This window comes from Heptranchias perlo, chromosome 4 (assembly GCF_035084215.1).
Source record: "Heptranchias perlo isolate sHepPer1 chromosome 4, sHepPer1.hap1, whole genome shotgun sequence".
In the NCBI taxonomy this organism is placed as follows: domain Eukaryota; kingdom Metazoa; phylum Chordata; class Chondrichthyes; order Hexanchiformes; family Hexanchidae; genus Heptranchias; species Heptranchias perlo.
Window position 1 is genome coordinate 67,115,355 of NC_090328.1, and position 26,125 is coordinate 67,141,479.

General features: G+C 43.5%; 1 protein-coding gene across 1 annotated transcript in view; it reads left to right on the forward strand.

The window, feature by feature from the left end:
- Window positions 1–26,125, forward strand: part of LOC137320509 (transmembrane channel-like protein 2-A) — an 88,463-nt gene that overhangs the window by 44,507 nt on the left and 17,831 nt on the right. Inside the window, exons 16-18 of the mRNA XM_067982199.1 lie at window positions 9,948–10,187; window positions 20,230–20,355; window positions 23,968–24,046. Coding sequence (XP_067838300.1) covers window positions 9,948–10,187; window positions 20,230–20,355; window positions 23,968–24,046 — 445 coding nt within the window. The remainder of the gene's footprint in view (window positions 1–9,947; window positions 10,188–20,229; window positions 20,356–23,967; window positions 24,047–26,125) is intronic.

Here is a 26,125-nt window from a genome sequence, read left to right on the forward strand (position 1 = left end):
CCCGATATCGGGAGTGGTTAGCACTACCTAAAGGCAGCACGCACCTTTTAAAGGGGAGGTGCATTGTGGCTACAGGGAGACCTAGACTTGGTGTGGCAACTAACTCTCTTCTGGAATACACTGAAGAATGGTTGGGCCTGCGAGAGAGCGGGCACCAAGGTTCTCGGACGACACACTAGAGGCCTTGGTGCAAGAGATGAATGCATGGAGGGGCATCCTATATCCGCAGGGGGCCAGGAGGCCCTCCAGACACATGCTGAGGAGGCAGTGGGAGGAAGTGGCGCACAAGGTAAATGCCAGGAGCATCACACCAGACACATGGATGCAGTGCAGGAAGAAGTTCAATGATTTGACACGAGTGGTCAAGGTGAGTGACTTCAACTGTCAAGTGGCATCTCCTACCAACTGCACCACTAGCCTCATCCACTGCTCCACACACTACACTCCGTCACCCACGTCTAATAAACTCTTTCCATCAACATGCAACTCTTCAATCAGATGCTGTATCTCACCTTCACACATTACCACTCTTGCAAGCCGCACACCCACAACTCACAGGTCACACACACCGGCAGCTATTCCACCATGACAGCCACAGCACCCAAGTATCTTGCAGGACACTCACTGACACACTTCCCTCTTCCTTACAGGAGAAGATGGTGCATAACAACAGGCAGGAGGAAAGATCTGAGGGAGGACAGGCACATCTACACGTCCTCACCCCCATGGAGGAGACAGTGCTGTCCACCATTGGATGGGCCGTCGCTGCGGCCGTGGTCACTGGCGGTGCTGGAGGTATCGATGATGAGAGTCTCTGCATACCTAATCCTCCTTCTCGCTTCCCACTTCTCCCTCATTCCACAATCTTTTCTGACTCCCGTGCTGCAGATGGTGTGAGCACGCACATCTTACTTTCTCCTCTCCCCTCATCACAGCTCAACCCGTTTCCCTTTGTCATTTCTGATACCCAGGAACTGGAACCTGCACCGTCAGAAGAGGCAGAGGAAGATGACAGTGATGATGCAGGCACATCGTCACTCGATCTTACACTCACAGAGGCTGACACTTCGTATACTTTAGAGGCTAGGATAGAGGAGGGATCTGCATATGGTGAAACACTGGGCACAAGTGCGCAGGAGCTGGGGCAGGAGAAATGGATACTGCAGATGTCTGCTTGTCAGAGGCCGAGGCTGCACACTAGTTCTGCCGCAGAGGAGTCAGATGATGACGTCGATGGGCCAGGTTACAGAAGAAAGCTGATGGGTGTACTCCACCAAATGCTTGGTGCACTGGAAAGCCTGCCAGAAAGCCTGCGCACAGTCAAGGGGCATGGGGGAGTCTAATTCCAACTTGGTATAAGGCTTTGCGCAGAGCTTGGAGCCCACCCTTTCCAACATGGAGCGGGTGGTCATCTCCATCAGCACACCTGTGGAACCCATCGTCTGATGACCGATGTCACAGCTTCCATTGCAGCACAAACATCTGCCATCAAAGTTCTGACTGCTGCTTTGGAAGCTCAGACTGCTGCAGGGAATGGGGCTTCCAGGGAGTCACAGCAGTCCAGCAATCTGTTCTCCAACAGAGCACCAGGATTGCTGAGGCACCTCCCCGGGAGAGTGGCCGTGGTGCCATGGAAGACGAACCTGCTGCCCTTTCTCAGGATGACAGCATTCCTGCTTCCACCCCTGCCTGTTAGAATTTTGTATGTTTCGATGAGACCACCTCTCATTCTTCTAAACTCTAGTGAATATAGGCCTAGTCGAGCCAATTTCTCCTCATACGTCAGTCCTGCCATCCCAGGAATCAGTCTGGTAAACCTTCGTTGCACTACCTCCATGGCAAGGACATCCTTCCTCAGATAAGGAGACCAAAACTGCAACCAAAACTTGAGGGAGTGGAATCCCTTTCTATTCATGAATATGGCCGAGTTCTGATGTGGAGCACAAATGGCAATAAACGTGCAGTCAATAGCACTCTGCACCATGGGGAAGCCTGCAATGTGAGCAAACCCTCGTGCTCACTCCTGCTGCTTGTCTCTGTCAAGAGGGAACGAGATGAATTTGTTTGAGTGTGTACAAAGTCTCAGTGACTTCCCCCCCCCCCCCCCTCCCCTTTATAAAGCAGAGCACTGCATACTGTTAGATGTTGCTTATATCTCCAGCAACAGCTTGAGTAGGAGCCAGAGCCAAAAAAAATTAAGTGCCATGGTTACCTTGACAGCCGCAGACAATGCTGTCATTGCCCTGCACTGAGGCTGCACTTGTGGCTGCAGCAGGTGACAAATTTCAATCACGACCTCTTTAGTGAACCGCAGCTGTCAGATGTACTGGTTGTCACTGAAGTTGAGGAAAGAGAATTGCTCCCTGAAGACCCTCATTGGTATGGCCTCCTGCTGAGTGCCTTTGGCTCCTCCTCCTCCCTCTTCTTGCAGCTTGTCCTGCTCTGCGTGGCCTCTCTGCATGCTCCCAGTCATGTTCAATTCCCAGAGGAAGCCCTAGCAGGCCACCCACGTCTGGCAGCATCCTTGTTCAGCACACTATTTTAAATGCCACTAACATTACTGCACGACCAGCCAGACCACTCTCTACAGAATATTGCAACGTTTCCCAAGAATAGGAAACTTCCACAAACACCCACAATTGTACCAGCAGCCAGAATAACTAATCCAGCAACTAACCTATAATTCTTGCATGCTTCCTTTAAATAGCACTGGTGAGGGGGGGTCCTTCATACCGTTTAACTCCTGTTCAGCTGTGCGAGGTTAGGACAGCGCGTAGGCTGGAGTGGGGTGCCGGCTGCTTCAAATCAGCGTTGCACACTGATTAACATCATAATTTCCCTACTCTACATGCTGCCGGTGTTCGTTAGGTGTGCGTACCATACGCCTTTTATCAAGTTGGCGTCCTGCACACTACACGCCGAAAGTGTGCGCGTGCATCTTGGACGCCATTTTAGGGGCTTAGGAGTTGGCGTAGCGCCTAAACAGCGGGCGCTACGCGGACTAATTTAGTTCCCCTTGTGCTTTGGAAGCCTTGGATTCGTCATCGCGACCCGACTGCCATTTTAACGCTGGCCTGAGTGGGGAAGCGGCTGCGGCTTGGCTTTACCGCTAGGATGAAACCTGCTGATCACCGGTAGAAAAGGCCCCTCAAGATACGTGTACTTCTTTCCTGGTGCCCGGAGGAGCACCGGCCCTGGACCTCTCCCTCCTTCCCAAATCTCTGACTGCCCTGGAACCCTTCTTCTCCCGCACCCCATCCCATCGTCCCCATCCCCGCACTTACCTTGGGCTATACTGGTAGCCTCCGAGCCGCACGATTTTAACGATTGGGCAGCTGCTTCCTGCGGACTCCTCAGATGTTTTGCTCGGGAAGTCTGCCAGTGGCATGTTGATGAGGCCTGGCTGTTGAAATCAGCTGTGCCTCCCTCTGCCATTCCCGGACGGACCGGCCAGTCACGAGGCCACTTTCCCATCCAGGATTTAAAATAACCCCCATTAACTCTGTACAATTTGTAACCAGCACATTTTCTGGTTATTGTAACATCCTAAATTTTTAAACAAATATCTCGGCCAGAAACTTGAACCAGTTTGCTTTTGATCAGTTAGCTAGACAAGAGCAGAGTCGTCTCTTGCTAAATGAAGAGAGCTCACTTGTGCTGATTGTAGAAGTTATTCATACGCAGAAGTGTTGTTCATTTGGAATTAAGCTGCATAGAAATAAATTAGTTAAATGTACCAAGATCATGTCGAATTGTGATAGAACATCTCTTAGTTAATTACCAACAAAATTTAGCCCGCTTGTATTACCAATAATTACTTTCTTGCTCTTTTAACTACATTTAGATTAGTTTTAGAAGTTAAAAATAAACTGGGTAATCTTTGTGTAGAATATTTGACATGGGAATGGAACCACCAATAACTAGTTTATTGGAATAACATTTTCTTACATAATGAATGTTTCATATGATCTACCAGAAGAAAAGTTGATCTGTATCAGGATTTAATATAAGAAATAAAAACAAAAAATGCTGGAAAAGCTCAGCAAGAAACAGAGTTTTGACGTTTCAGGTCGAAGATCTTTCATCAGAACTGGAAGATGTTAAAGATTTAAAGTTTTTAAGCAAGTGCAGAGCCAAGGAAAGGGGAGAGGGGAGGGGAGGAAAGAACAAAGGGAAGGTCTCTAATAGGGTGGAGGACTGGAGTGATTAAATGACAAAAGGGATAATGGTGCAAGGCAAGGAGGGTGGTAATGGGACAAGTAAAGAAACAAAAGATTGGTCTAGAGTAGCTGTAAATGGCAACAGCAGAACCATAACCAGCAGCTGCAGTCCAATAAATAAAAAAAAAATTGAAAAAAAATAGGAGCAATGGTCATGGTCTGATAACTTCATTGTCGAGACATTCGTTCTGCCTGAGGACTTACCTTCAAGCAGCATTAAAAACTAGGCCTGACATGAGGATTCAAGGAAATGTGCTTTTTGCACCAGCAGGGAGAGCCCCAATCTCTTAAAGGGAGGATGTCTCTAAAAAATCTGTAAGGTAGCTGGTACCTGTTATTTGCTAAAAATAACAGCCTGCTGTCTACACGGAGTCTGAATGGAGATCAGACATCACACATATAAAACATACATGCAGGTCCTGTCCTCATGTTTACAAACTGATGAGTTATGGTAAAACATTGAATAAAGGTTGTGCTACTAAATCCCACATCCTCTAGTCTGCATGCCAGACCTCACCAATCTGCCATGCCTGAGAGAGTGTGTGCACCATGGTTCTCTACTGATGCACTAGAGACCTTGGTGCAAGAAGTAGACAGAAGGAGGACATCCTACATGGGCGGTGATGGTGGGTGCAAACAAGAGGACTTCCAGACAAATGCCCAAAAGGCAGTGGGAGGCAGCAGGGGATGAAGTCAGTGCCAGGCGCACAGCATCATGAACATGGATGCAATACAGGAAGCAGCTCAATGTTTTCACACGAGTGGTCAAGGTGGGTGAGGTCAACTGTCAAGTGGCATCTCCTACCAACTGCACCATTAGCCGCATCCACTGTTCTGCGCACTACACCCCCATCACCCACCTCCCAACAATCTCTTTCCATCAGTACTCAACTCTGCTAATCAGATGCTTCCTCTCACCCTTACACATTACGACTGTTGCAAGCCACCCACCCACAACTCACAGGCCACACAGTTCTGGTCGCCGCACTACAGGAAGGATGTGATCGCTTTGGAGAGGGTGCAGAGGAGATTCACCAGGATGTTACCAGGGCTGGAGCGCTTCAGCTATGAAGAGAGACTGGGAAGATTGGGTTTGTTTTCCTTGGAGCAGAGGAGGCTGAGGGGGGACATGATTGAGGTGTACAAAATTATGAGGGGCACAGATAGGATGGATACTAAGGAGCTTTTTCCCTTCGTTGAGGGTTCTATAACAAGGGGGCATAGATTCAAGGTAAAAGGCGGGAGGTTTAGAGGGGATTTGAGAAAGAACTTTTTCACCCACAGGGTGGTTGGAGTCTGGAACTCACTGCCTGAGAGGGTTGTGGAGGCAGGAACCCTCACAACATTCAAGAAGCATTTGGATGAGCACTTGAAATGCCATAGCATACAAGGCTACGGACCAAATGCTGGAATATGGGAGTAGATTAGACTGGGCTTGATGGCCGGCGCGGACACGATGGGCCGAAGGGCCTCTATCCGTGCTGTATAACTCTATGACTCTATGACACTGGCAGGTATTAAACCATGATAGGCACGTCACCCAGACGCATGTCCCATTTGCTTGCAGGAGAAGGTGGCACATAACAGGAGGCAGCAAGTGGCAGTGGCAATTAGCCTCTCGAGCCTGTTCTGCCATTCAATGAGATCATGGTTGAACTGTGACCTATCTCGATATACCCGCCTTAGCTCCATATCCCTTAATACCCTTGGTTCATAGAAATCAATCAATCTCAGATTTGGAATTCACAATTGAGCTAGCATCAACTGCCATCTGCAGAAGAGCGTTCCAAACTTCTACCGCCCTTTGCGTATAGAAGCATTTCCTAACTTCACTCCTGCAAGCCCTGGCTCTAAATGTTAGTTGTAAGGAATCTTACAACACCAGGTTATAGTCCAACAATTTTATTTTAAAATCACAAGCTTTCGGAGATTATCTCCTTCGTCAGGTGAATAGTGAATGAGAGTTTCTCAAATCGCATATCTTATATTAGGCTGGGACACCATCACACCAATCAAAGGTGTTGTTGGTCTTCAGACAGGTTAGCCACGGAAAACAGTAGGTCCCAGTATACTGAATACACAATGTGTCAAATTACACAGACAGAGAGAAAGAGACCCGAAAGGCAGAGAGAGAGAGAATTTCCAGTTGTATTAAAAACAGATAACTTTTTTTCCCTGCTGGTGGGGTTACGTGTAGCGTGACATGAACCCAAGATCCCGGTTGAGGCCGTCCTCATGGGTGCGGAACTTGGCTATCAGTTTCTGCTCGATTTTGCGTTGTCGTGTGTCTCGAAGGCTGCCTTGGAGAACGCTTACCCGAAGATCGGTGCCTGAATGTCCTTGACTGCTAAAGTGTTCCCTGACTGGGAGGGAACCCTCCTGTCTGGCGATTGTTGCGCGGTGTCCGTTCATCCGTTGTCGCAGTGTCTGCATGGTCTCGCCAATGTACCATGCTCCGGGGCATCCTTTCTGCAACGTATGAGGTAGACAACGTTGGCCGAGTCACAGGAGTATGAACCATGTACCTGGTGGGTGGTGTCCTCTCGTGTGATGGTGGTATCTGTGTTGATGATCTGGCATGTCTTGCAGAGGTTGCCGTGACAGGGTTGTGTGGTGTTGTGGATGCTGTTCTCCTGAAAGCTGGGTAATTTGTTGCGAACGATGGTCTGTTTGAGGTTGGGTGGCTGTTTGAAGGCGAGTAGTGGAGGCGTGGGGATGGCCTTAGCGAGGTGTTCGTCGTCATTGATGACATGTTGAAGGCTGCGGAGAACATGGCGTAGTTTCTCCGCTCCGGGGAAGTACTGGACGACGAAATGTTAGGACAAGTCCCCGAGTTCTATTATTCAAGTGCAGCAGACCTCCAAAAATAGTTACAAATGCGTCGGTAGCCAAAAGCAATGTTTCAGCAACTAACTTTTAAATAGTGCTGGTGGACCTCCATGCACTCTAAGACATGTTCGGATGGCTGTGGCTAAGACTGTGCGTTGAGTTGAGCGTTAAGTTCCAAAATCACTTTAAATCGGTGTTGCACACTGCTTGTATCCATTTTCTCCTTACTTTATATGCAGCCGGCATTCGTTATTTGCCCGTGCGCTACTACCTATACCAAGATGGCGTCCAGCACATGTCACGCTAGAAACATGCGTGCGCAGCCAAGACATCATCTTGGCACTTAAAGAGGCCGCGTAGAGTCGAAACAATGGGCGCTAGATGACCCAATTTCTAGCACTTCAACTCTTTAACATCTTCCAGTTCTGACGAAAGGTCTTCAACCTGAAATGTCAACTCTGTTTCTTTCTCCACAGATGCTGCCTCACTTGCTGAGCTTTTCCAGCATTTTCTGTTTTTATTTTCGATTTCCAGCATCCGCAGTATTTTGCTTTTGATTTAATATAATTAGATATGTTAGCATTGAAGGAAATAGTTCTGCAGAACAGATTTTCTGCCAGTAGATGGAGTTAGCAGCTTTGGAAATATTTTTGATCAACATAAAGAAGAAAGAGAAGAAAGAACTTTCATGACCTCATGACATCCCAAAACCGTATATTATTATCAGAATCTGCAGTCAAGAGAGGAGGTGATGTTTCCTTTACTCAGAGGTGCTGCAGTTTGCGAATTTTCTTGTCTGTCCCTATCCCACTTTCTTGTCCATCAATGATCTGTTTCACTTGTGTATTATTTTGAACCTAACAACACATTTCAAATTATTGATTGATTTTCTCCGCATCATACTGGCCATTAACAGCATTGCTGATTGAATGTACAATAAAAGGTGAGGCCTTTTGATACCTCACCGCTGTAGACAATTGGTGCACCAAAAGAATCACTGGGGCTAAAATTCACAACCTTCCCAGCACACTGATGCGTGGGAGTGCTGCGGAAGGGCTGCAAATTAGGTCAGGACCTGGTCTTGCCCTGGAGTTTCCACCTGGCCATGTAAGAGAGGAGCCTCTCTCTGCGCCAAACAAAGCCATTGATGCAGGACTGGGCAGGGCTAGAGACGGGGACTTCCAATGCTGGGAGCTCCTGGCTTAGCAGAGGCCTGGCACATCATACGCAGTGATATGCTTGGTGTACCAGGCCACCAAGTGATGGATGTGGGACTCGTAAAGAAATGTTTTTTTAAAAAAATTATTTAAATACACCTCCCCGTACAAAAGGGCAACATGGGGTTACTTTAATTTTCTTTCTGGGGGTGGAACCGACCTCACTCGTATTAGCGGACGTTATGATTTCCTAGGGAAGGCGGGCACTCTAGGTGCGCGCCTAGCAGCATGTACGTTTGCCATTGGCATTTAAAATTGAAAAGCTGCCCCTTACCCCAGGTGCTTGTATTGTGTATTTATAAAGTTTAATTTTTTTTTCAGTTGCTTCCCAGCCTTTATTCACAGAGATCAACACAACCTATACCCGAGATAAATGGATACAAGAGAGTCCCCATTTGATATGCACCAACTGAATATAATTAATACTAATTGATATAAATCACATGGATACAATTAACAACAAGGATCAGCACTGGAGATCCCAGGTGGACATGTCCAAGCACTTGCGCAGGGATGTGCCCCCTGTGGATTTTCAACCTCAGTCAAGAGTGGTAAATTTGAGTCACTTCAACTAACTTCCCACTGGATTTCAGAAAATAACATTTTGGGATACATTATATAAGTAATTTGAGACATGACGTGTGGTAAGTGTAGCATGTTTGGGAGAAACAGATGATTTTGGATCTGTGGTTCCCAAAGCTCTCCACCACTGGAGTTTTCCTCGTGCATGTCTGGGTCTGGTGTGAACTGATTGATAGAGACTGATTGATAGAGACTGATTGATAGAGACTGATTGATAGAGACTGATTGATAGAGACTGATTGATAGAGACTGATTGATAGAGACTGATTGATAGAGACTGATTGATAGAGACTGATTGATAGAGACTGATTGATAGAGACTGATTGATAGAGACTGATTGATAGAGACTGATTGATTGATAGAGACTGATTGATTGATAGAGACTGATTGATTGATAGAGACTGATTGATAGAGACTGATTGATAGAGACTGATTGATAGAGACTGATTGATAGAGACTGATTGCTATGATTATTCAACAACTCCATTATTGCATCATGCGACTACCAGGTTGGTAGAAGGTGAACTAGATGGACCTTGATCTTATTTTGTCTAACAATTCCTATGTTCTTGTGGATGGTGTAACTTACTACCAGCAGTAAGTTTAAAAAGAAGTGGATTGAATATTAGGTGTGAATACCTTGGCAGTAACTGAATGCGATTAATGCCAGGTTACCACCAATGTGGTTTTATGTTTGCAGTCTGAAGAAAGGGCCACAATAGTAGATTGTAACTCATTCTTTTAAATAAAAGGATAATAAAGGTACACAAAAAAAAATCAAATGAATTTGTCAAAAAGATCAGCACAGCAACATGTAAAGAGTGCTGGTGGACTAATGAAGTGGATCATCTTAGCAGTAAGCATGTAACAACAGTGATTAGGGGAAAAAAATGATGGCGTGTTACAGCTACATATCGCTGAGGTATCGATCAGCAGAAATATTAGAGAACACAATAACTCCATTCCAATGGTATGAGACATCTCAACAGAGTGGTAACGCCAGACAATAGAAAATTAGGTAAGGATAGTCTTCACAATGTTTGTACTTGCATGCATGAGCTTAATACAGAACTGGAGAGTCTTTTTCTCTTTTTTTCAGGATGGGCACTTTCTATTCTCCTGGTTTAATTGGCATCAATATCCTACGGCTGTTGACGTCCATGTATTTGCAGTGCTGGGCTGTTATGTGTTGCAATGTCCCTCAGTCAAGAGTTTTCAAGGCATCGGGGTCTAATAATTTTTACATGGCTTTATTACTGTTGATCTTGTTCCTAAGTTTATTGCCAGTAGTCTACACCATAATGACGTTCACCCCCTCGTTTGATTGTGGGCCATTCAGGTAATCAGTTTAAAAAATACTATAATGTGTGCAGAATGCATTCCTGTTATAAGTCTAAAATGTTCTCTTTTACATGATCAAAAGACATGTTAACTTTAGGTTAACATGGGATGGCATTGTTAAAGGCAAATTATGTTTAACTAATCTGAAAAATGTTTGATGAGGTAACAGAGAGGGTAGATGAGGGCAATGTAGTTGATGTGTTGTATATGGACTTTTAGAAGGCGTTTGATAAAGTGCCACATAATAGGCTTGTCATCAAGATTGCAGCCCATGGAATAAAGGGGGCAGTAGCAACATGGATACAGAATTAGCTAAGTGACAGAAAACAGGGTGTAGTGGTGAACGGTTGTTTTTCGGAATGGAGGGAGGTGTACTGTAGTGCTCCCCAGGGGTCGGTGCTGGGACTACTGCTTTTCTTGATGTATATTAATGACTTTGACTTGGGTGTACAGGGCTCAATTTCAAAATTTGCAGATGGCACGAAACTTGGAAGGGGAGTGAACAGTGAGTAGGATAGTGATGGACTTCAAGAGGATATAGACAGGCTGGTGGCCTGGGCGGACACGTGGCAGATGAAATTTAATGCAGAAAAACGCAAAGTGATACATTTCAGTGGGAAGAACGAAAAGAGGCAATATTAACTAGAGGACACAATTATAAAAGGGGTACAGGAGCAGAGAGATCTGTGGGTATATGTGCACAAATCGTTGAAGGTGGCAGGGCAGATTGAGAAAGCGGTTGAAAAAGCATATGGGATCCTGGGCTTTATAAATAGAGGCATAGAGTACAAAAGTAAGGAAGTCATGATGAACCTTTATAAATCACTGGTTTGGTCACCACTGGAGATTGCGTCCAATTCTGGGCACCGCACTTTCGGAAAGATGTGAAGGCCTTAGAGAGGGTGCAGAAGAGATTTACTAGAATGATTCCAGGGATGAGGGACTTTAGTTACGTGCATAGACTGGAGAAGCTGGGGTTGTTCTCCATGGAACAGAGAAGGTTGAGAGGAGATTTGATAGAGGTATTCAAAATCATGAAGGGTCTAGACAGTGTAGATAGAGAGAAACTGTTCCCATTGGTGGAAGGGTCAAGAACTAGAGGACATAGATTTAAGGTAATTGGCAAAAGAACCAAAGATGACGTGAGGAAAAACTTTTTTACATAGTGAGTGGTTGGGATCTGGAATGCACTGCCCCAGGGGGTGGTGGAGGCAGATTCAATCATGGCCTTCAAAAGGGAACTGGATAAATACTTGAAAGTAAAAAATTTGCAGGGCTACGGGGATAAGGCGGGGAGTGGGGCTAGCTGGATTGCTCTTGCATAGAGCCGGCGCGGACTCGATGGGCCGAATGGCCTCCTTCAGTGCTGTAACCTTTCTATGTTTCTTTATATTTTATTCCTCTTCTGTTTTCCTTTATCTGTATCTAAACTAATAATGGATCACACGCTAAGAATAATAATATGCTTTCACTCAAGAAACTGTAGGTTAATATGGGATGGAATTACACTAACACATCAAAACGGTGCATTCCCACAGCTTCCATTTGAATCATCTTATCAAGTAAGCTGATCATAGACATCACAGCACAGAAGGAGTTCATTTGGTGCATTACCACTGTGCTGCTGTTAGCTTCAAATGGGAATCTAATTCCATTTCTCAGTCCTTTCCCCATATCATTTTATATTCTTCATTTTCAAATACTTATCCAGTTTCTCTCTAAATTGTTATAGTCCCTGCCTCAATAGTCACTTCTGTAGAGCATTTCATGTTCTAATAACCCACTGTGTGAATTTTTTCTCTCTAACTTCTTCTAGTAGACAATAGTAAACAGATTTAGAATTGCTGTAAAATATATTTGTTCCATGAAATCTGGTGATAAACAAGGCTTCCCTGCATTTATGATGATGTTTTAAAGACAAAAATACAAGTTTTATCGAAGACATCTGTGACTTTCAGTCTCATTTATCATTTATTTCAAAAAGAAAATGGATCTCTCGTGATGCTGTTGTTAATACATTGGACGATGCACTGTTTTATAACAATAGGGGTGTTATGTCATGTAATACACACTTAGAAGAAGTATGTGTTATATGCAAGACCTTTAATGTATTACTATTGGATCTCCCATGGTGTTGCACATGATAAGTCGGAGAATATGAGGGCTGATATTAACTTGGTCCGCCACATTGAAGCCTAAAATCAGAGATCTCACTGACACTTTCCCACTCTGTTCCCGCTTGACGCTATTTTGCTCAGGGCAATTTACCTTCCCCCCCCCCCCCCCCCCCCACCAATCGAAAAAAATTCCATTAACTGAATGAACTGTACTGATGCTTCCTCAAAAGTCGGGTACACTACACCTGCTCAGACTGCGCAATCCAGGTTCAGCTCACAGAATTCAAAGCTCTGGGCAAAAGTATCTGTTTCACCTTTGACTCCCCATTTTCAATAAGAACATAAGAACATAATAAATAGGAGCAGGAATAGGCCATACAGCCTCTTGAGCCTGCTCCATCATTCAATAAGATCATGGCTGATCTTCTACCTCAACTCCACTTTCCCATCCGATCCCCACATCCCATGATTCCCATAGTGTCTAAAAATCTATTGATCTCAGTCTTGAATGTACTCAACGACTGAGCATCCACAGCCCTTTGGGTTAGAGAATTCCAAAGACTCGCAACCCTCTGAGTGAAGAAATTTTCCCTCATCTCGGTCCTAAATGGCCGACCCCTTAACTTGAGACTATGACCTCTAGTTCTAGACTCTCCGGCCAGGGGAAACAGTCTCTCAGCATCTACCCTGTCAAGCCCTCTAAAAAATGTTATACGTTTCGATGAGATCACCTCTCATTCTTCTAAACTCCAGGGAATATATAATATAGGCCCATTCTATTCAATCTCTCCTTTATAGGACAACTCTCTCATCCCAGAAGTCAATCTAGTGAACCTTCGTTGCACCTCCTCTAAAGCGAGTATATCTTTCCTTAGGTAAGGAGACCAGAACTGTACATAGTACTCCAGATGTGGTCTCAACAGAGCCCTATATAATTGCAGCAAGACCACCTTACTCTTATACCCCAACCCCCTTGCAATAAAGGCAAACACCATTTGTCTTCCTAATTGCTTGCTGTATTTGCATGTTAACTTTCTGTGATTCAATGCCACAGGAAATTGACTAGTAATATATTAAAAAAATCTTATGTTTACATAAGAAGCATAAATATGCATGTCCTTCCTGTCAGCGATTTCTGTTGTAAATTCCTATGTCCACATTTATATTGGTAAGCTGCCAGACTGTAATTACACTCTGCATCACCACCATTGGTGGGAAGGTATAACTACAGCATGACTGAATGGAATGAAAATCGAGTCAGTTTCTATAACAGGCAGGCAATCTGTTCCACCAGATCACCACCAATGCGGTGAAGATGAAGATTTAGCTCCTGGTCTTTAGTCCTTATGTACAATGCCATGTGAGATCAACTAGTGTAAGGCAACTTTTGTTTAAGCTGTCCATGAACCTGAGTAGAGGAAGTACACTAACAATCTGAATTGTTGGTGGAAAAATGGAACTGAGGAGCTCTGCCATAAATGTGCATCTACGATCCATAGCTTGTGGTTTCTCAGATTCACATCAAATGCAACTTCTCTGATAGCATGACAAGATCATTGCTAATGTGATGACATCAGCAGTCCCACAGATGGAGTTGTACAAGCCTGCGGATGGCAACCTTACCAAAGCAAAGCTCCGATTTATGATAAACTAAAATTTAAATTGCTATAAAATTGCTGCTAGCCAATAGCTTTCTGTTTCTCAGCAATGGGGAAGAGCCTTTATTAACAATTTTTTCTCTTTAATGAGTGACTCATTTGCAGTGTTACAAATCTACCCCGTCAAAGCGGCAGGGACATCATTTTAATGGACGTTTAAAAATGGAGATTCTGACTGATGCAATGTATGTATATAAGATAGAAAGCTATTATTGACATGTTATCTATTCACTCATGCATCCCTTGGACCAAAATTCTAAAACTAATTGGCCATAGCTTCATTACATAATCGCAAAATGATCTTCAATTGACAATGGAAGCTCATGACTTTCTGTGGAGCTATCACTGAACAGTGCAACAGATAACACTTCCCGTGGAGTTTATGTCAAACAGATGAAAGTATTTCATTTAAAATAAAAAATGAACTAAGTGAAACAACATAGCCAAGCCAATATTGACTGTAGTTTGGGGAATGTAATTTAATTGGTAAGCTATTCCTGTTTGATTACTGAAGTGACCTTCAGAGTGTCAAAACACCCAAATCGTTGCCCTTCAGGAATTGTAATACACTTTCCACTGCTTGTGTGAACCTCAGGACTATAGTTCGCAGTTGCTTCCCCAAACTGAAATCTGGGATAGAAATTATATTGGGATTCATCTGATCGTCTGCCATAGCTTCGTCAGAAGATTGGCAGAAACCCTGGAGAATTGGCATAAACAGCCATTTCTCCAGGGTTTCTAGCAATCTTTTTTTATTATTCATTCATGGGATGTGGGCAAAGCCAGCATTTATTGCCCATCCCTAATTGCCCTTGAGAAGGTGGTGGTGAGTTGCCTTCTTGAACAACTGCAGTCCGTGTGGTGAAGGTTCTTCCACAGTGCTGTTAGGTAGGGAGTTCGAGGATTTTGACCCAGCGACGATGAAGGAGCGGTGATATATTTCCAAGTCGGGATGGTGTGTGACTTGGAGGGGAATGTGTAGGTGGTGTTGTTCCCATGTGCCTGCTGCCCTTGTCCTTCTAGGTGGTAGAGGTTGCGGGTTTGGGAGGTGCTGTCGAAGAAGCCTTGGCGAGTTGCTGCAGTGCATCCTGTGGATGGTACACACTGCAGCCACAGTGCGCCGGTGGTAAAGGGAGTGAATGTTTAGGATGGTGGATGGAGTGCCAGTCAAGTCAGCTGCCTTGTCCTGGATGGTGTCAAGCTTCTTGAGTGTTGTTGGAGCTGCACTCATCCAGGCAAGTGGAGAGTCTTCCGTCACACTCCTGACTTGTGCCTTGTAGATGGTGGAAAGGCTTTGGGGAGTCAGGAGGTGAGTTACTCGCTGCAGAATACCCAGCCTCTGACCTGCCCTTGTAGCCACAGTATTTATGTGGCTGGTCCAGTTAAGCTTCTGGTCAATGGTGACCCCCAGGAAGTTGATAGTGGGGGATTCGGCGATGATAATGCTGTTGAATGTCAAGGGGAGGTGGTTAGACACTCTTGTTGGAGATGGTCATTGCCTGGCACTTTTCTGGCACGAATGTTACTTGCCACTTATCAGCCCAAGCCTGGATGTTGTCCAGGTCTTTCTGCATGCGGGCTCGGACTGCCTCATTATCTGAGGGGCTGCGAATGGAACTGAACACCGTGCAATCATCAGCGAACATCCCCATTTCTGACCTTATGATGGAGGGAAGGTCATTGATGAAGCAGCTGAAGATGGTTGGGCCTAGGACACTGCCCTGAGGAACTCCTGCAGCAATGTCCTGGAGCTGAGATGATTGGCCTCCAACAATCACTACCATCTTCCTTTGTGCTAGGTATGACTCCAGCCACTGGAGAGTTTTCCCCCTGATTCCCATTGACTTCAATTTTACAAGGGCTCCTAGGTGCCACACTCGGTCAAATGCTGCCTTGATGTCAAGGGCAGTCACTCTCACCTCACCTCTGGAATTCAGCTCTTTTGTCCATGTTTGGACCAAGGCTGTAATGAGGTCTGGAGCCGAGTGGTCCTGGCGGAACCCAAACTGAGCATCGGTGAGCAGGTTATTGGTGAGTAAGTGCTGCTTGATAGCACTGTCGACCACAACTTCCATCACTTTGCTGATGATTGAGAGTAGACTGATGGGGCAGTAATTGGCCGGATTGGATTTGTCCTGCTTTTTGTGGATAGGATATACCTGGGCAATTTTCCACATTGTCGGGTAGATGCCAGTGTTGTAGCTGTACTGGAACAGTTTGGCTAGAGGCGTGGCTAGTTCTGGAGCACAAATCTTCAGCACTACGGCCAGGATGTTACTGGGGCCCATAGCCTTTGTTGTATCACGTGCACTCAGCCATTTCTTGATTTCACGTGGAGTGAATCGAATCGGCTGAAGACTGGCTTCTGTGATGGTGGGGATATCGGGAGGAGGCCGAGATGGATCATCCACTCGGTACTTCTGGCTGAAGATGGTTTCAAACACTAGCCTTGTCTTTTGCACTCACGTGCTGGACTCTGCCATCATTGAGGATGGGAATGTTTGCAGAGCCTCCTCCTCCCGTTAGTTGTTTAATTGTCCACCACCATTCATGAGTGGATGTGGCAGGACTGCAGAGCTTTGATCAGATCCGTTGGTTGTGGAATTGCTTAGCTTTGTTTATAGCATGTTGCTTCTGCTGTTTAGCATGCATGTAGTCCTGAGTTGTAGCTTCACCAGGTTGGCACCTCATTTTTAGGTACGCCTGGTGCTGCTCCTGGCGTGCTCTTCTACACTCCTCATTGAACCATGGTTGATCCCCTGGCTTGTTGGTAATGGTAGAGTGAGGAATATGCCGGTCCATGAGGTTACAGATTGTGCTGGAATTTAATTCTGCTATTTCTGATGGCCCACAGTGTCTCATGGATGCCCAGTTTTGAGCTGCTAGATCTGTTCTGAATCTATCCCATTTGGCATGGTGGTAGTTCCACACAACACTTTGGGCTGGGAGATCGAGGGAACCCATGTGGAAATTCCAGGTGTATGTATAATTTGAATGGCACCAAGAACTTGTGAAAACTAGGCATTAGAGGGAAAATTCACCAATTCCATGTTTCCGGTGGGGAATTGCATTTAAGCGGAGCATGAGTCAGAGTTAGTGCTACAACAGTGTTGGTCCAGTTTTCTGTCCATGTTCACTTTGAGCGAGGTTCCCTTTTGAGAGTGCAAGATTGTCACATCAACATCTGTAGTATCATTCAGGCATTCCTATGCCCATGTGAATTTACTGATGCTGAAATATTTTGTCTGAATTACAGAACTGTTGATCAATTTATAATGGTTTAAAATACTATTTTTTATATAGCTAGAGTGCTGTGTCACACAGTGCATCAGTATCGAAGAATCGTTTACCTCACCATCTACACTGATAAAAGTTGATGTGTTCCTTATATAGCTCTTTTATTTGTTTGACAAAGGAATGCTGGTGCCACCATCAACAGTGCAACTTGTGCCCTTAATTATAGGGTGGGCAAAAAAAAATATTTGCAGTAGACACAAATAGGATATGACACAGGAATTTTCTAGTACAAGGTGTCAGAACATTTTTAGTCCTTACCCAGGGTGAACCTGTACATATGCCTCATGAACAAATATTTCAAACCCCAAAATGGAGATTTATTTGTAATCATTATTATTATAATATGCTATTAGTATGTGGTTTTGCTATTAACATTAAACTGAGCAACATGTCAAGTATTTAAAATTATGCTCCACAATTTATTTTCTAATACTTTCCTCCCTTGCATATGACCTTGTCAATACTGTTCTTTAATTGACCCCTCTCTCATGCAGAAATGCATCCACCAATTATCCAAGGAAGTTATCAGTAGTGATTTGAAATAGAACATTAATATATAAGGCTGAATGGAAGACTAGCATAAGATCTGTTGTAATCATCTTTAAGACCATAAGGTCTTGTACTGGCTAGAAAAAAATGCTCCTGCCTTTCATCATCAGAACATATCCAAATTGCAGGTAGTGAGAGAAACTGTATGACTTCTATGCACTTTGGAGGAAATATTCAACATTAGGTTTAGAGCCTAGAGATTACAGCTGGCAATATTGTTGGATGAATGCTTAATACATTTGTGTGCCATCTGTAAGCCTCTATTTTAGTAGAGCTGTTAACCCATTAAAATTGTGGACAGAGGAATAGGAACAGGAGTAGGCCATTTAGCTCCTCAAGCCTGTTTCGCCATTCGATTAGATCATGTTTTGTGAATGTGCTAAGCATTCATTAATTAACATTGCCAATAATAATTTCTGGGTTTATTAAATAGACTGATTTTTAAATCTGTATTGTAGGACATATACCAGAGGAAGTAATTTATCTTTTAATTACTTATCCAAACTTTAATCTTCCCCTTTGATGAGTGAAGATACCATTAAGGAATATGGATGTTGAAAAACCCAAACTATTTGCAATGGCATCTCTGTGTAACAAATTTCTCAGATAATTACTTAATTTCAGAAAGATGACAAATCACAACATTGATTATTTAGCAATAAAACATCAGTCAATTAATATGATTCGTTATATGCACAGTGTAATTTATATTGATCATAGCTTTTATTAAATATTATTTTTTAATGGCCACCTTTGTTGGATGTTGCACCATATGAGTGTGTTTGGTTCATTTACACCTTTCAGTAAATTGATATTTGAAGCTCCATAACATTGGGAAGGGAGCCATAACAACTCAATAATAGCAAGAGAAGATGAGGTAAATCAGGAAAAAAAAAGGTTGATGTCACCAAACCTGTGTCTAATAGGAGGACAGACAAAGGGAGGTAAGGAGTTCCACAGTTTTGAAGCCTTATGAAAGAATATGTTATAAGAGTAAGAAACCGTATGATGAGTTCTGATGACGAAAGGCAGGAGCATCTTTTTCTAGCCAGCACAAGACCTTATGGTCTTAAAGATGATTACAACAGATCTTATGCTATTATGGTTAGGCCACAGCTGGAGTACTGTGTGCAGTTCTGGTCGCCACACTACAGGAAGGATGTGATCGCTTTGGAGAGGGTGCAGAGGAGATTCACCAGGATGTTACCAGGGCTGGAGCGCTTCAGCTATGAAGAGAGACTGGGAAGATTGGGTTTGTTTTCCTTGGAGCAGAGGAGGCTGAGGGGGGACATGATTGAGGTGTACAAAATTATGAGGGGCACAGATAGGATGGATACTAAGGAGCTTTTTCCCTTTGTTGAAGGTTCTATAACAAGGGGGCATAGATTCAAGGTAAAAGGCGGGAGGTTTAGAGGGGATTTGAGAAAGAACGTTTTCACCCAGAGGGTGGTTGGAGTCTGGAACTCAGAGCCTGAAAGGGTTGTGGAGGCAGGAACCCTCACAACATTCAAGAAGCATTTGGATGAGCACTTGAAATGCCATAGCATACAAGGCTACGGACCAAATGCTGGAATATGAGATTAGAGTAGACAGGGCTTGATGGCCGGCGCGGACACGATGGGCCGAAGGGCCTCTATCCGTGCCGTATAACTCTATAACTCTATGACTCTATGCTATTCTTCCATTCAGCCTTATATATTAATGTTTTATTTCAAATCACTACTGATAACTTCCTTGGATAATTAGTGGATGCATTTCTGCATGAGAGAGGGGTCAATTAAAGAACAGTACTGACAAGGTCATACGCAAGGGAGAAAAGTATTAGAAAATAAATTGTCAAACACAGTCAAGATGCCCAGGGATGAGAAACAGCTTATTTGAAGCTTAGAAGGAACAAGACAAGAAAGTTCAGAGGAGCATTTTGTCAATAGTAGTATTAATAAAGTTGATAAAGAAATGCTGGGATGGATAGAAAAGAGAGGAATTTGCTTTTGGACAGCAAACTTTTTCTTATATCCTGTGCAGGAATGTGAGAGCTGCTGGTAGAATCTCTCCAGATATGGGGGCAGTATTCAAGCCTTGGACATACTTGGACTCGTAGATCATTAAGAGATATTAAGGGAAAAAGAAGTATTTGGAATGTGGTTATGATGGTAGACAAGAATCTTCCAGTCAGTTATTTTAGGTGGGACTTTTAAAGGTTTTATGAAGATGGCACTTTTCTGGATTGGAGTACTATGACATCAAATAGTGAACACTCTGGTTGCAAACAGTTTCTGGCTTGCAAGCTAAAAATTAATGAGTGACGGACTGCCTTTAAACAACATGAATTACTCACTATTAAAATACAGTGTTCAACTTCGACCTTTTGGATTCGTTTAGACCACACTTTAGTCTAATTCTTTTTTTTAACCAACAGTGGGAAAAGTAAAATGTTTGAGGTCATTATGGAAACAATCCAGTATGATTTTCCAGCGTTTATCGGCAAGCTCTTCGGTTATGCTTCAAATCCAGGGCTGATTCTTCCTGGAATCTTACTCATGGTGTAAGTTTATTTGTTCCACTTGTCCAAAAAAAAATTCTCTAACCACTTGAATGATAATTGTGGTCTACCACCTTGAAAGTTAATGTTTCAAACGTAAAATCATGTCCTACACTGCTGACTATAAATGCTTAGACCTTTTTCCTGACTGGTCTGATGTATCCTCCATACGTCATTACAAAACAGTAGAAGCCATTTAATTGGAGTACTTTAACGGATACCAATTTGAACTGATTAACAAATTTTCCATCTCACAGCTTACTATTCTGTTAGCATGCCTCTCTGACTGAAATGTGGGTAGACTGGGGAAGTCATTGAATCAGGAAGGAGTGAAGCAGAAAGAACAGTCAGCTGTGAGACTCAGCTATTTTACTGATACGCAAATTCGAAAGACGAATTAAAATTTGTAAACAGCATAGCCAGTTATGGACTTTGTTCTGTTTGCACCAAGGTATTGGACCAAACATTTCAGTCAGTCAACTCAACAGGTTGAACAGCATTTGGCTGTCTTGTTAAACATGCGGGTTAGTCTCTAGGAATGTATTAAAATAAATTTGGTTCCTAGCAGGTTGTTCCTATAGTGCACATATTTTGCTTGTCCCCATCCTGTTTAAGTGGCTTCTACTGCCTTGCTGTATGATGTAACTCACATTGTGAGTTGTATTCCCATGGAAAGTATTTTGCTATGAAACTGGTTGTTCATATGACATGACGGAATGCCTCAGAAATGTATTGGGTAGGTTCTCTCACTCCTAAATTCTCAATTTTTTACCATGCTATTCATGTGATCTAATCCACGTTTCCACAATGAGACTGACTGCTAGGTCGTAAGTCTCGGATTTCTTCTTGAGTATTGTTACAATGTACACACATAACAAGCCCTGTTAATTGAGGGCATGTATATACAATTAATACATACTTATAGGTTTAGTTTTTAGATATAACTCCATTTTATATAGATGATAAATTCTTATCAATTTTATATTAGTTTAGCTGCCTTATTAGTAAAATATACTATCAATTGTACCTCTTTTATTAACCTTCTTGCAGTTTACTTCAAAACATTTAATTCAAGGGGAATTAAAAATCCAACCAGTTATCTAGCATTGATTCTGTTGGGTCAATTGCACAGCCTCTTCAAGCACTTTAAATGTGTATGAATTTCTAAGCTAATTATATTAAGGTGCTCCCCTGATGACTCAGTGAATTAATTCAGTGAGTAGCTGAGACATACAGAACTGCAATATTCCAGGTTTGATCCTGTTTTTTGCCATGTTAGCTGATCTCATCTTAGCTGCAATAGTAGGGCACTAAATTGGGCACTGACCTTGGGTAAGGGAGAGTAAAATGATTTAGGGTTCCTGTTTTTGATTGTTAACCAATTACCCATTAATTGTGTGCATGTTTATGGATGCTGGATGAGGGCAGGATTGGGCTAGGCTACAATATCCCAGTGATCGAGCACTCTGCTAATATTCATGGTCAAGGCTCACACTTGAATAACGGTCACTTGGATGAGGTATTGGAAGGTGGCCAGCTATACACCAACAATGGGACAATCCTTCAAGTGAGGAATGAATGGGAGAAATACTCCTATTCCTGGTCATAGAATCATAGAAGTTTACAACATGGAAACAGGCCCTTCGGCCCAACATGTCCATGTCGCCCAGTTTATACCACTAAGCTAGTCCCAATTGCCTGCACTTGGCCCATATCCCTCTATACCCATCTTACCCATGTAACTGTCCAAATGCTTTTTAAAAGACAAAATTGTACCTGCCTCTACTACTGCCTCTGGCAGCTCGTTCCAGACACTCACCACCCTTTGAGTGAAAAAATTGCCCCTCTGGACCCTTTTGTATCTCTCCTCTCTCACCTTAAATCTATGCCCCCTCATTATAGACTCCCCTACCTTTGGGATAAGATTTTGACTATCTACCTTATCTATGCCCCTCATTATTTTATAGACTTCTATAAGATCACCCCTAATCCTCCTACTCTCCAGGGAAAAAAGTCTCAGTCTATCCAACCTCTCCCTGTAAGTCAAACCATCAAGTCCCGGTAGCATCCTAGTAAATCTCTTCTGCACTCTTTCCAGTTTAATAATATCCTTTCTATAATAGGGTGACCAGAACTGTACACAGTATTCCTATTTCTTATGTTCTTATATTCTTAAATTGGGAAGAAAATAAAATGGTTTACAAATGAATATGTCAAACTGACCTTCAATTTATTTTTATTACTTTCATGCACTATTGCTACTACAATGCAGCACCCCATGGACAATGTGCAAGGAAGTAAAATTAAGATTTATAAAAATTTCTGCAGCATATTATACAATATTGATAGGAAATTAAGGAGGAGATAAATTACCTTACAAGTTATCTGGCCAAAGTGACTGGCATAAAGCTTTTGTCTATACAGTGACTTTATTGGATTTCCCTTAGTCGACTGATTTTAATATATTTAGATTTATACCGATGAGCTCTTGCCTATATTGGGCCTGATACTAGGAGGAGGGAATAATGTGTGATTATATTATGGGAACATTAAAGGAGATGAAACCACTTAATGGACATTAATGTGCTGCAGCCTCATACCCACTATGTACTAATTCTTTACGTGTGCCTAGACAGTAGCAAGCTATTTGACTGTGGATGGCATCGGAGATGAGCCCAATCCTATCTGGGTCTAATATCCATAACGCATGCACTTTCCGGATGGAGTCATTGGAGGGAGGGGAACAGGTTCAGGAACCCTGGCTGATATTTTCCTCCCTTTCCTATCCCAGTGGTCTGATTGAGGTTACCTGACCCAGAATTAAATCTGAGACCTTCTGGTCTGTATGGTTTAGTATGACACCAAATAGTACTATAAGCAGGCCATCAGGGGAGCTGAACTTGCTTTAATGGGTAATAAATCAATGATGAAGAATCAAGACATATGACATATATTCTGCTTGTGAAATTGACCATAACTTACTTGGAGAATGTTTATATTTTACTTTCAACTTTTGTCACCTGTAGGTTTTAGGCCTGGTTACTGGTGGTGGGAATTTCTTACTTCAAAAATTTGGCCTGGACCCCCATTAAAATTCTAGCTCATGATTCATTTTGCCCCCTTTATAAAGGGGGCAGATTGGGCTGAATCCATCCTGGGCAACAAGGCTGCATTTTGTAGCCTCCTGAGAGAAGTGGGTGCCTGAAATATGCCCCCAGTTCCTGTAACTGTATTTAAATTGGGAGACCCCTCCCTAACCCCACATACTCAGGCATGTAAGCTGTCAAGGAAGCAGCAGGGAAGAGGTCACTGCAGGTGCGATCCTGGTGTATCTGTCAGGATGGCTGGCCTGCATGTTTTCAGGCCCTTTTACTTTTTAAGAAAAGGTTTATAGGGCTAGATTGACTGAATGGGCAAACATCAATTTTGGGATCAATATTGGATTCACTCTGGTACGAACCTAACTGAGCAGTCATCATCTTAATTGTAATTCTGAATAGGGAATAATAATCATTTTGCATATGCCAAGGTACAAAGTGTATTTTAAACAGAATTAGTTATAATTTATCAAGTATTAAGATGTCTCACTACCTTTTAACCTGTATTTAATTGCAGTTTAGCCATTTACTACCTTAATGCCATTTCAAAAACATATGAAACAGCAAACCTGGAGCTAAAAAAGAAGATGCAAATGGTAAGTTCATGTTGAAAAATACTTATCCTGCACATACAGTTACTTAACAAACATGGCAAATACAAGGTTTTCTATATTTATGGTTTATATAGAAAAGCACATAAATATAGAAACCGTGAATTTCCTGGCATCTGACGGGTGCAATTTCAGCGGGAATTTCAGTGGAAGCTGACAGGCAGGAATGTGGGCAGAAACAGGTTCTGCCCCTTTCCAACATCAGGAAAATGTTGACAGGCAGCCAGTGCTCTGCCATGATGTAATTTTTTGGAGACAGGACTGGCGAGAGGCCAAACTCCCCCCAAAATCCTGCCAATTCCTCCGTACAAGGATGTCAACGGACTCTGCAACATTGTATCCAAATGACAATTGATCTGAGAACGATCCATTGGAGAGCAGGATTTCCATTGAGCTCAGCGCCTATTTAAAGTGTGCATGCACCTCTTAAAGCGAGGTGTCCTTTTACTCTCATGAAATTGTTGCTGATCTTTTGGAGATTTAAGGTGTTAAGATGTCACAGTCATGAGCTCTGAGATTTAGTGACAAGAGGTAGAAATCCTTGTGGAGCAGGTGATGGAATGCAGGCAGATCCTCTTCCCCTTGGATGGCAGAAGGATGGTAAGACAGACTTTGCAACAGGCCTGGAGGGAGGTGGCTGACAGTGTTAGCGCAGGACATGGGTTTAGTGTCACAACTGCTTCAATGACCTGACCCGGATAGCAAAGATGAGAATGGTATCTTGTAATCTTTGGCCCAGAAATTGCTCATGAAATAATGGTGAGGCTAACAGGGCTCACTGTTATTTCAGGGCAAATGGAAGAGCAAGTTCTGCAGAGCACACCTTCAACTACTTAAACTATCTAAACAACGGTGTCAAGTATCATCCCGCTGGCTTTAATTGCCGATGGGACTTCCGCTTTTGGGAGGCACACGCGCACCCAGACGCGTCAGTGGGGAACCCAGAGGTCTGTGGATTGGAGCCGGGTTCCAAACCCGAATGGGATTTCCCTGATTTTCGGAGCCCATCCAAGATAAAGCAGCCCGCTTGATTGGCACCCCATCCACCACCCTAAACATTCACTCCCTTCACCACCGGCGCACTGTGGCTTCAGTGTGTACCATCCACAGGATGCACTGCAGCAACTCCCAAACCCGCGACCTCTACCACCTAGAAGGACAAGAGCAGCAGGCACATGGGAACAACACCACCTGCATGTTCCCCTCCAAGTCACACACCATCCCGACTTGGAAATATATCGCCGTTCCTTCATTGTCGCTGGGTCAAAATCCTGGAACTCCCTTCCTAACAGCACTGTGGGAGAACCTTCACCACACGGACTGCAGCGGTTCAAGAAGGCGGCTCACCACCACCTTCTCGAGGGCAATTAGGAATGGGCAATAAATGCTGGCCTCGCCAGCGACGCCCACATCCCGTGAACGAATTTAAAAAAAACATACACAGTCAAACGCAGAAATCCAGAAATTGCTCTAACATTTGCCCTGCTTGTTTGAAAGCCTCACGTTAAAGAGATCTCGTCGGGAGAATGAATGGACTGGCGCGAACTTGCTGCACCGCCCAGCTGGAAACAAACTTATTACAGTATCATAGAGCAGAGGAGGAGGCCATTCGGCCCATCATGCCCATGCCGGCTCTGCAAAAGAGCTATCCAGTTAGTCCCATTCCCCTCTTCTTTCCGCATAGCCCTGTAAATTTTTTCCCTTCAAGTATTTATCTAATTCCCTTTTTTAAAAGTTACTATTGAACCTGCTTTCACCATCCTTTCAGGTGATGCATTCCAGATCATCACAACTCGCTTCGTAAAAAAAATGTTACCTCAGGTCACCTTTGGTTCTTTTGCCAATCATCTTAAATCTGTGTCCTCTGGTTACTGACCCTTCTGCCACTGGAAACTGTTTCTCCTTATTTACTTTATCAAAACCGTTCATGATTTTGAACACCTCTATCAAATCTCCCCTTAACCTTCTCTGTTCTAAGGAGAACAATCTCAGCTTCTCCAATCCGCATAACTGAAGTCCCTCATCCTTGGTATATTCTAGTAAATCTCCTCTGCACCCTCTTTA